General features: G+C 19.1%; 2 protein-coding genes across 2 annotated transcripts in view; both read left to right on the forward strand.

Moving 5' to 3' along the window:
* Window positions 1-2997: 2997 nt before the first annotated feature.
* On the forward strand, window positions 2998-4695 carry SRAE_0000056000 (BTB/POZ-like domain and BTB/POZ fold domain and BTB/POZ domain-containing protein; the record flags this gene model as incomplete). The annotated part of the gene is made up of 4 exons (XM_024646466.1): window positions 2998-3275; window positions 3319-3841; window positions 3896-4223; window positions 4277-4695. The coding sequence occupies 4 exons, from the start codon at window positions 2998-3000 to the stop codon at window positions 4693-4695; spliced, it is 1548 nt and encodes a 515-aa protein (XP_024500645.1).
* Window positions 4696-11738: 7043 nt separating this feature from the next.
* Window positions 11739-12564, forward strand: part of SRAE_0000056100 (Hypothetical protein) — a gene marked incomplete at both ends in the record, with an annotated part of 3788 nt that continues 2962 nt past the window's right edge. The window contains one exon of the mRNA XM_024646467.1: window positions 11739-12538. Within this exon, the coding sequence (XP_024500646.1) occupies window positions 11739-12538 (800 nt within the window). The remainder of the gene's footprint in view (window positions 12539-12564) is intronic.

A 12564-nucleotide genomic window follows, 5' to 3' on the forward strand; every position in this document is an offset into this window, starting at 1 on the left:
ATGTTATATAATAATTATAAGATAAATTTACAGTAGAATCCATAATACCAAACATCAATATAAAATAAAATAAAAATTTTATATAATTTATTGTTTATAACATTATTTATATAACTAAAAATCTTTATAAATAAAACAAAATTTTTAATTTATTTAAAAGTTAATTTATGATAAATTCTTGCCATATAAAATTATTTTCTTTTGTTTTTCAAAGAACATCAAAATATATATACTTTTAAATGCTTTTAAATTATTTTAACATTTTGTCACATGTAATTAATTTAGTATTGATTTCTTGAAAATTTAAAAAAAAAAAAAAAGTTATCATAAAAACTTTTTTGTTTCACATATAAAAAATTTTTTTTTTTATACATATATAAATGGAAAAATTAATTATTTATATTTTAATGTTACTATCGTTTAAAATGTAGATTTATATTGTAATTAAAATGCATATATTTTAAATAATTTTTTTTTAATATAAAAGTAACGTAAAAAAATCTGTTCAAAAATTTTTAAATATCAAATTAACTTATCTTCTTTATATAAGGTTTTATAAAAATATTACTATAACATTGAAAATTGTTTTATTGATATAGATAAATAGTATTTATTTGAATAAAAAGAATTATTTATATTTGAAATTTTTCAATTTACTAAAGTACTATTTATTTGATGAACTTAAATTTAGCATATATTTAAAATAAAATATAGGGATTTTTTTATATTATACTTTATTTAAAAATGGTAAATTTATTTAAATTAATACAAAAAAAATTTTTTTTTTATTTTTTTAAATTATTTTAAATGTTAAAATAGAAGTTATTTAATTAAAAATAACTAATATTTTGATTATTTTGTTTTATTAAAGAATCTTTTACATAAATATTTATATACATTTATTTTATCTTTTACCAATAAAAGTGCGCAAGCTTTTTTCAAGTGAGTTTTTGATGTGTTGCAACGTAAATATTGGATATGTATTGGCAAATTGTTAACTAAACTTTCAATGTTTGTAAACTGTTTTCTTATGAAAACCCACTTTAGTTTATGCTATTCATTCAAATTGTTTCTTTTAAAAATATAGATATTACATCATTATAATAAAGCAAGTTTTAGATATCGACTATTATTAATATTTTTAACAGTTGTAATAATATAAAAATTATGTTTTAATTATTAAATAAAATTATTAAAATTAGAAATTTTTAATATATATTTAATAAAAAAAAATTTTTTTATTATAAATAAAAATAATTAATATATATCTAAATATATATTTTTTTAAAAATATTTGTACAGTTTTAAGACACATTCGAGTATTTATTTTATTTTTATACTTACAGTATCTTATGTGTAAAAATATGTTAACATAATTTTACCATAATACAATTAAATATAATTTAATTGCTAATATTCTTCCTTAAAATGTATTTTCAATATCATCACAAATTCTTTTTTGTGATAATTAAAAATTTTACATATGTATAACTTTCTTTTTAACAATCTTTTTTCAATGTTTTATCAAATAGAAATGTAGATAAGAAATTTTAATAATAGTATATATTTCTTTTTTTTTTTAATTTTTAACTTTTTTTTATATAAAAAAAATTTATTTTTATTAAAATTAATTAAAATATTAAAAGATATGCACTATTGTGTGTTAAAATAAAAAGTTTTTGTTTACATATTTATAGTTATTTTTTTAATATTAAAAAAATATTATAACTATACGTTTTTTTGTTATTTTTCTATCATATAACAATTCTTTCTATTATGCCATAAAGTTTGGTATTAAAAAAGAAAAGTCATAGAATATTATCATCAATGGTTTACTTAAAAATACTCTTTACTCAGTTTTCTCCAGTTACTATAAATATATATATATATTTGCGCAATATAATTTCTCGAATAAATTTTTAAAAGCAGTAAAGTAAATTTCTTAATAAAAAGAAACTATTTATTATCAATATTACAACAAAAAAAAAATCAGTAAAGTTATAAAATAATTTATTATTTTCGCAAAAAAAATATATATTTATAGATATCCTATTTTTAATGAATTCGTCTATATTATTTAAAAAAATTTTTTTAATTATTTTTTAAATATTTATTCACAATAATAAAATATTTTGATAAAAATATAAAACTTTTGAATTTCCTTTATATATATATAATGTTTTTAAAATTGTATACAAGTATCTTTATGGAAAAGTTGTCTAATTCCCATTACGGACTATCTCTTTTTTATCAACTACATATTCTTTACGAATTCTTGTTGTGCTAAACAACAAATTTTCTTGTATATATTTCTTGTAACTGAAAATAGCATTATAAAGAAATTTAGATAGAATATTGCGAAGACTTTTTACAGGATAATTTTTTTTTTTTAAATTTACTTTTAAATTTATTATAAAATATTTAGTTTAATAAAACAAATAAATATATTTATAAACAATAACACCAAAGTGAAACGATTAAAGTATTAATATAACATAAATTTTATTTCTATAAAATTTATAGCTTTACATTTATATATATCTATAAAACGTATTATATAATTTTTTTTTAAACTACTGTATATTTTACATCAAAAAATTAATTTATGATTTTATAATAACTTTATACTTATTATTTATATATGTATATATTTTAATATATTTTGAAATATTTTCCTATTTTTTGCTATTTCTTTTTTACTTTATCGATTATAACTTTTCTTAACTTTTTTTTTAATTTTTTTATTAAAACTCTTTTAACTTTTTATTTCTTAAATATTAAACACTTTATTTTATAATATTTTTAGAAAATAATATATAACATATAAATATATTTGCTTCAATTAGATTTACTTATCTGAAAACATAGAAAATATATTAAAAAATAAATTTATATTTGATAGTTGGATATTTCAATATTAAAATAAATAATTTTTTAATCATAACAATTAAAATCTCAATATGCCTTATGTTTGATTATTAATGAAAATTTATTAAAATGTCCTCAAATGTTCCTACATTAAATTGTAATCAAATACCAAAACCATTATTTGGAGGAACTTCAAACGCAAATGATTTAATTAAAAATTTTGGGATTTCTAGTCAATCTAATAATGGTTTACCAAATATAGAAAATCATACTATAACTAATGCATCTATTGAAGTTGTAATTGACTTTACCAGACCTGATGGACAAAGAACAAGACCTTTATTAGTAGAAGGTAAAAGATTATACGTTGATGAACATTATATATCTGTATGGTCACCAATTTTAAGGTAATTTTATTATTTTAATAATAATATTATTTAAAAATTTTAGAGCTTGGTGTATTGAATGTCCTGATAGAGAATTAATTTTAGCTAATGTTCAATATGATCATATATTAGAAATGCTTCAAGCTATTCATCCAACATATAAAGATATTGATGATCAAACTGTTCATGTTCTTTTACCTTTAGCTTTTGATTATCAAATGGAAGGTTTACTTCATAGATGTGAATGTTTCTTGGTTAATCATAAATTACCTTTTTTAGAAAAAATTTGGCTTGCTGATAGATATAAATTAAATAGATTACTTGGATTATTAATAAAAGAAATGAGACCAAATAGTAAAGTTGATTTATCAGGATCACGTTATTATGGTCTTTCTGATAGAGTTAAAGTTTTGTTACTAGAAAGATTACATGGTGCAGCAGCTCCTGATGATATTCCAGAACAACCATTAGATTTAGAAAGATTTTATCGTGTATCTGATCTTAATTTTGCATCTGTAAGATCAAAAACTGGTAGAATGTATTATGTTAATCCTTACTATCTTGCTGCTTGGTCAAATATATTTCAGGTTTTTTTTTTTCTTATTATAAATTTAAAAAAAATAATATTATAAAAAATTTAGGAACGTATTTGTTGTTTACGAACACAAGAAGAAATATATTGTCCATGTTCTCATGAAGAATTAAAAGCATTTCTTATGGCTGTCTATCCACCACAGCTTCGTATAACTGAATCAAATATTGGACCAATACTTGTGGCAGCTTGTAAAATGGAATCACCTGGACTTTTAAAAAAGTGTGCGCAATTGCTATTATCTCCTACAACAAAATTGTCAGTTTTTGTTAGATTATCATTACTTGATAGATGTTATTTACATGAAATGTTAAGTACTTGTTTAAAAATGATAACAAGAGCAGAAATATTAATAGAAATGACTCAACAACAAACTTGTAAGTTATTAAAAATAATATATAATATACTTTTTATTTTTACTTTATATTAGATGATTGTTTATCAACAAAAGCACGATCAGCTATGATGGATAGACTTGCTTTATTATTAAAAAAATCTGGAATGCCAAGCCATTTATGTAATAGGTGTAAAACATTATCAGGATGTAGTGATGTGACATGGATGTGTCCACAATGTAAAACATATACAGAGTCAACTGTAAATCGTAATACTGGACAAGGAATAAATAATCCAAATATGTTAACTTCAACAAATACAACTCAACTAATAGGAAATCATGGAAAATTGAATGATCAACAAAATATGGGACAAATGATACATTCAAATGTTAATTTAAATCAAAATATGCAACAGCAACTTTCTCAAGGAGTAGGACAAAATCCAGGATACAATATAACTAATGCTGGAAATAGTTCTTCACAATATAAATCTGGAAGTTTGCGACATTAAAATCACTTACATTTAATAAAACAGTATTATATAAAAAAAAAAGTTTTTTATTTTTAAGCGCAATTTTTTAATTCAATTATATATTAATAATTTTACCATCTATAAAAATTTTAAAATAATAACTGTTTTCAAAGATATTTACTAATAGCATTTCTTTTATTTTAAATATATTTAATCTTTGTTAATATTCTCATTACATAAATATTATCATATGTAAACGTTTGTGAAGTCACTATCTTCTTTATGGAAAAAGGTACATTAATGATAAAGAATTTATGATATATGTCTAATTGAAAGTGAACAACTAAATAATATTCATCAATGTTAAGTACCCAACTAAAATAGGTTGGGCTTCACAAATTTTATAATATGTTTTAGATAAATATTTTTAAAAAAATTTATAATATTAAGTTAGGTAAATTCTTTTTAAAAGTAATTACTTTTTAATTTCAAAATCCATAATAATATTGTTATTTTTTATTTCATCCTTCATAATATAATTTTTTGTAATAATTTTCAAATTAAAAAAAAATTACATTATTTTTCATTATGAAAAAAAAAATTTTTTTTATCTTTTGAAAATATGGTCATAAAAAAGAAAATATTTTTTATACTAGAAAATTGCTTTATTTCAAAACACGATACTTAACAAAACTTTTTATTTTCCAAAAAGTTATTAATATTAAACAAAAAAAAAATAATAAAAGTTTACAAAATATTTTCTTGAATTTAATATATAAGACTAGCAGATAAGATTTATGTTCTCATAAAGCATAATCATTTTTTGTTTATAAATAGAAATAACTATTTTTTTTATTATATACTGACTTTTTTTTTTGTAAAAATAATCTAGAATTCTAATATATTATGTGGTTTATTTATCAAAAAATTTATTTGAAGTAAAACTTATTATTTATGATACTTGTTGCATTTTTTTGTTTTGTTAATATTATTATATGAAGCATATATATATTGTTATTAATAAAAACATAATATATGTATTAAGTTTTGTTGTTAAAATACAAAAAAAATAAAATTTTAATTATATTAGGTTGTTAAAAATGAAATGAATTATTTTTAACATCCATTCCATTGCTAGCAGCTGGTTTTAATTAATATTTGGTTATTTAAAGCTAAGCATTTTGTTAGATTCCTATGAATCTTCTCTATACAATGACATTTAAATTTGTTCAAAAATGAAAGTGTATCACTTTTATATTTAAATTTATTACTATGCATCTAAACGCAAAATCCGTATTATTTTTCTTTAAAAGTACAAAAGAGGGACAAACGCATTAAAAAATAAAGAAAATATTAATGATATTTTCGGCGAGAACTTTTTTGAATACTACAACTATTCAAAAATAATTCAAAAAAGGGAATAAGAATCTTGAAGATAATAACTGTAAGAGCAAGTTTGGTTGTTTGATAACGAGAAGTTAAGAAACACTATTGAATCCAATCCAAAATAGACGTTTATAAAACTATCGGAAGTCTTTGGACTTTTTAAATCTAGCATTTTCAACTACTTAGAAAAAATTTAGAAGTCAAAAATCTATATCAATGTGTATTTCAAAAGTTAACTAAAAAGTAAAAAAACACTTATTTTAAATTTGCGCTTTCTCTTCTTTTAAGAAATAATAATAACACATTTTTAAATTCATTGAAACTTGCAATTAAAATTAGGTTCCTTAAGCTAATAAAAAACTTATTAGACAATGCTTAAACAAAGATGAAGCGATAAAAACGTTTCCAAAGCTCTAATTAATTCTAAAGAAGGTTATGATTACTCTCTGGTGATTTTCTAAAAGATTGGTCAATTATGAAAATTGAAGAAATTATTAATTCGGAATTGTTTTGTACGAAATTAAAAAATTGCGTCAGAAGAAACTTCTTTATGCAATAGAAATGTAATGCCATTCTTCTGTTAGCATTATAAATGAGGAGAAAAGGAACATATAAAAAGGCAGATGAAGAGAATGGTCTTATACCGAGCACTCATTATAATTATTTTCTTTTATTATTAATATTAATTATTGTTTGTAATACATTACTTTTAAATAATAAATGTTAGTTTTAATTTTATTGTGTTCAAATATGAATTGAAATAAGAAAAAAGAACTAGACTGAAGCTACTGCTTGCAGAATACATTTATAAGAGTAATAAGGAAAGGATCCAATTTTGCTTCATAACAATGTTTAGTTGATGTTAAAAAAATGTTTCAAAAGCTGAATTTAATAAAACTATAAAAACATTCATCATCCTGTGTTTTTTTTCAAACCTCGTCCAAACAACTTTTAATTTTTTCAAACACTTGAATCATTTTTTTAAAAAATATGGTTTCCAAAAACGAAGAAGAAATAAAATTTGCTTTTTAAAACTTTATTACTTTCGGAAACGAAAGTTTTTACTTTGAAGAGATAAAAAAATTAGTTTCTTGTTGGAAAAATTTTATTGCTTCAGATGGCTATTGTTTCTAAAAATAATAAAATTTTTCAATTAGCTATGTGCGTATGGAAATTTTCTAAAAGTCATTTTATTAAATTCTAGACGATATAATTTATTCATAATTTTATTTATTTAAACAATGTTTTTTAAAAATAAAATTTTAAAAATGACACATAAAATCAAGGTTGTCGTATACAATACATACGATAAAAGTTTATATAGTATATGTATTTTTATTAAATTGATAGTAATATTATTGTTGTTTAAATTAGGAAAAAAAAAATAAAATTAATTATTTCTTAAAGTTTAAAAGATTCTTACAAAAAAAAAACAAAATACCATGATTATTTTGTCAAATTAGATACATAAAAGTAAACAAAAATTTTATTTAAAAAATTTTTAAAAACTACTTACAAAATGATAAGAAATGATCATATTTTTTTAGCAAAACACATTATTTCTTTATTTCTTGAATATATTTTGGTGATAAAATACAATATTTTAATGATTAAAATAGTAATTAATTAACATACAAAATAATTACAATTTTTTTATTTGTAATGCATAATTTTAATAAAATTGAATACTAACATTTATAAAATAATATGGTTTTTTTTAACATATTATAATAAAAAACGAAGGGATGGGTATTTTATGATTAATTAATAAACGACCTTACGTTTTGATAAAAAGATGTTAAAACTTATTTTTTACTTAAAAAAATGAAATTTTATTAAGTCAAAGTAACCAATAAATGATATATTTAATAAAACTTTACTGTTATTTTATAATAATGTATTTTATGGTGGACATTCTATAACATAAATATAATTTAGATAAATTTTTATAATATAATTGATTATAATATAATTAATTTTTGCAAATAAACAAGAAAGTTAGAATGCTTAAGATATAGTAAATTCATATTCCAAAAAAAAGTTTTTTTTTTGTCGACTTTTATTAATTAAATTAAACTAAAATGAGGAAAATTATTTCAACTATTTTTTTAAATATTTTCAAATGACAGATAAATTAAAAATTTTATATTTTATAGCAATTCAGTGCAACCCGGGTGATCACAAACATATTCGGTTGATATAATTTAATTTAAACAATCGTTATTATATTAGAAATACTCAAATAATATTATACATTCTTAAAGATTACTGCTATAAATTTAAAAAAAAGTAGAAATTTACATGACATTAGAAAAACTTCAAAAAAATGTTGAAATATTTTCTTTAGTTGCAGTTATACTTAATTAATTAAAGGTGAAAAATTGTAATAATAATATATGACTTAGTTAAGTTGATTATTTAAAAGTAAGGAATTATTTTAATATTTGTATGTACAATTTTTAGTAAAAGATTATTTGTTTGTAAATTTTATAAAATATATTTGCATTCAATCTTGCGTACAATTTATAAGTAAAATAATGGAAAAATAGTTATAAAATTTTGTATTTTTATTAATTATATATATTCCAAAAAAATACGAAATAAAGAAATTAATCAAATTTACATATATTCCGTTTTTTAGAAAATGAAGTAAATTTTATTATTTTTTTCATGTTTATTATCAGACAAACACATCGCGTAAAAAAAGATGAACAAAATGTTTACGCTAATAATTTTTTGTATAGTTATATTAAAAGCAAAGAATATATGCATTTAATATGTTTTGACATAAAAACTTTATTTTTAAATAGGTATCATTCATATTAACAATAAAAGCAGAAAATAATAAATGTATTGTATTATGTTAATTTTTACATATGAAAAAGTGGGGTCTTTGAAGGTATATGAAAAAAAATTTATTGTGCAAAACACTCTTCGTGGACGAACAATTTTATTTTATGTGTTAAATAACTAAATTAAATTTTCATAAAATAAAAATTTTTTATTCATTTAAAAACTCATTGTTTAAAATAAATTAAAATAAATAATTTTATAGCAAAAAAGTTTTGCTACTACATTAAATATTATTATAATAATTTTTGATCAAAATAAATAATTTAAAAAGTATAAAAAGGTTTCAATTTTCAACAAAATCATCAATTTTTTATTTCAAATGTCTTCAGCTATGAATATGTTATCATCATTCACTATTTTTGTTTTTTTTGTTTCATTAGTTTTTTCTAAATCACTAAATATTAGTGATAAAAATTTAATTGATTCTTCTAATTTGAAGAATAATCTTACAGCAGTAATTTTAAATGATGAATATAATCATTTCATAGAAAAAAGACAAAATAATTATACTAATGGAGACGGTATGCAATTAAATGGTAATATTACAAATTCAAATGCTACATTTAATCAAATGAAAAAACAAATACAAGAAAATCAAAATGTATTAATATATCTATTAGATCTATTCAAAATGTATTTGGACAATAAATACCTATGATTCCAAATCACTTATCAAAATTGATTCAAAATACTAAACAGTTAAAAATAGAAGCATCATCATCTTTATAATGAAAATTATCATAATATGATTTATAATTAGTTAAAAAACCATTAACAACAAATTTAAGAAAAAGTTTCATTAAATAATATTACCATCAATTAAAATTCAATCTGACAGTATTACAATAATTTAATTAATAAAAATATATTCATATATCTTATTTATTTATAAATAAATTTTTTTTAAAAAGTGATCATACAGTTTAACTGTAACATTAAAGGATTAAAACTATTTAAGAAAAAAAAAATAATTTTGTTATAATTTTAAATATTTTATATAATTTTGTATATACTTAATGATAAATTCAAAAAATTTTTTTGTGAAAATATCATATTTGTTTCTTACTAAAAATATCTTTCAATTAAAAATCCTTATGGTTTCCATGGTTTCATTCAGTTAAGAGATAAAGTAACGGTGATATGAATTCGGCAGATAGAATAATAATAAAAAAAAAAAAACAAAGAATATTACATAAAATAGTTTATTAAATTTAAATAATAGAATATTATTTTTAATCATTGAAATTAAATTAGAGTTTTCTTCCACAACACATTCTTGAAATTGTTCTTAAGTCTGAAACTAATAAATAGAGTTAGAAAATATAAAACTGAATTGTCTTTTACATCTATCCATTTATACTTTAATAAATAATTTTTGTTTATATTCAATGTTTAAAATTTTATTCAAAACACAGTTTACAATAAATAGAATATAATTTATTAAGTAACCCTAATAAAAAAAATACAATATATAAAACATTTTAACCTTCACTTAATTTGTAGCCTTATTTACTTAGAATAAGAGATAATATGATTTTTTCAATTTAGAGTATCTTCTAAAACTAAAACTGATTATTATATAAGAAAAAGATTACAATAAAATGATTAAAATTTCTTTTTATTATTGCTTATATAGAAATAAATGATTACTTAGATTGAATGATTGTACCCAAACTTTCATGATATTTATACTCCAATCTGCAATCCACTTTTCTTCTAGTGTTCTAATTATAATGGTATTATTAAAATTATTATACTTAATATTTTAATCACACTTTGTTAATCTAATGTTAAAATATTAAAAAATAATTTTTTTCTAAAAATGAATTATTTGTAAATAATGATGACAAAACATTTTCGTTTGTAAAAGTTAATTAAATTAAAATATATATTAAAAAACTATGTTAAAAAAATATTTTGGAGGAAATATCAATTAAGTAACAGAAAATGCAAAAAAAGAATACATTAATAAAAAAATGGTTTTTTAAAAATGATTTCTAAAAAAGTAAATTTTTAAAATTTTTAATAGCATTTACTTTCATATGACTTATATTTTTAATTATAAATTTTTGGTTAAAAGTAAAAAAGATTAGCAACAGTTTTTGTTTATATTAATTAAAATACAAACACAGAAGATAAGTATGTAACAATATGTAATTTTTTCAGAAAATTCAAAATTATACTTGTAATTTATAATATAAGCATATTTTTAATTAAAATTAATTTCTGTTTTAATATTTTTTTATTATGATCAAAATTAAAACTTTTGTCTTGAAAAACTAACTTTAAAATGGTTATGAATGTCGTTAACATTTTTATTTTAATTATATAAACTTTAATAAATTACATTTAAAGTTTAGCTTTTTTAAATATAGCTTTAATTGATAAACATAATATTAGTCTGTTAACAAAATTTTTCAATTCATAATTGTATATATTTTTAAAAGTTTAACTATATATCATTTTTATTGTTCAAACAAAAAGTTTAATAAACAAAATTTAGTACAATGAATATTTTTTTTCTTAACTTTTATGTTATTATTTGAATAAACTATTTTAATAATATTTATAATTATCAATTTAAAAATTTGATAGGTAGGAATTAAAAATTAAAAAAATGATGCAATAATTAAAACTGAATTAAGTTAAATTTTTATTAAGTTAATATTTTTTTTTCATTCAAATATTCATTGTTTAAAACAATTTAAATTATATAATTTTATAGTAAAAAAGTTTTTACTTTTATTTTAAATATTTTTATAATAATTTTTGATCAAAATAAATAATTCAAAAAGTATAAAAAAGTTTCAATTTTTAATTAAATCGTCAATTATTCAATTAAAATGTCTTTAGCTATGAATTTTTTATCATCATTCACAATTTTTACCTTATTTGTTTCATTTGTTATTTCTAAGTCACTAGAATTTAGTGACAAAAATTTAATTTATTCTTCAAATGTAAAGAAAGTTTTAACACCAGTTATTTTAAATGATGAAAATAATCATATCTTAAAAAAAAGACAAGAGACTTACGATAATAAAAACGGAATACAAGTTAATGGTGATATTGAAGGTTCAAATGGTACATTCAATCAAATACAAAATGATATAAAAGAAAGTCATACAATATTAGAAAAAAGTTTATTACTTTTTCAACAAAAATATCGACAAACTTTACAAAATATTCAAATACAAATATCAAATTTAGCTACAGAATTTGTTTACTTAGAAAAAAAGATAGAATCAAGAAAATTAAAACAATCTACAACACCATGTCCTCCTATTCCTAAATGTCCATCAACAACCCCAATTTTAGTAACTTCGCCAACAACATCAATAACAATTAAACCATCAACAAAGTCAACTACATGGTTTACATCGACAAGACCAACCACAACGCAGTCAACAACAACAACAACAAGACCAAACACAACACAGTCAACAACAACAACAACAACCACATATACAACATCAACAAAACCAACTACAAAAATTACATCAACAACAAAATTAACAACTATTCCGTCAACATATCCAACTACATTAATGTCTTCAACAACACAAACTACAAAGACTACATCAACAATAACAGTTACAGTAACTACACCAACAACACAAGTTGTAACGCAAACACCAAAAATTCCGTGCCAACAGACAACAACAAACTCAT

The sequence above is a fragment of the Strongyloides ratti genome, scaffold srae_scaffold0000004 (genome assembly GCF_001040885.1).
Source record: "Strongyloides ratti genome assembly S_ratti_ED321, scaffold srae_scaffold0000004".
Taxonomy (NCBI): domain Eukaryota; kingdom Metazoa; phylum Nematoda; class Chromadorea; order Rhabditida; family Strongyloididae; genus Strongyloides; species Strongyloides ratti.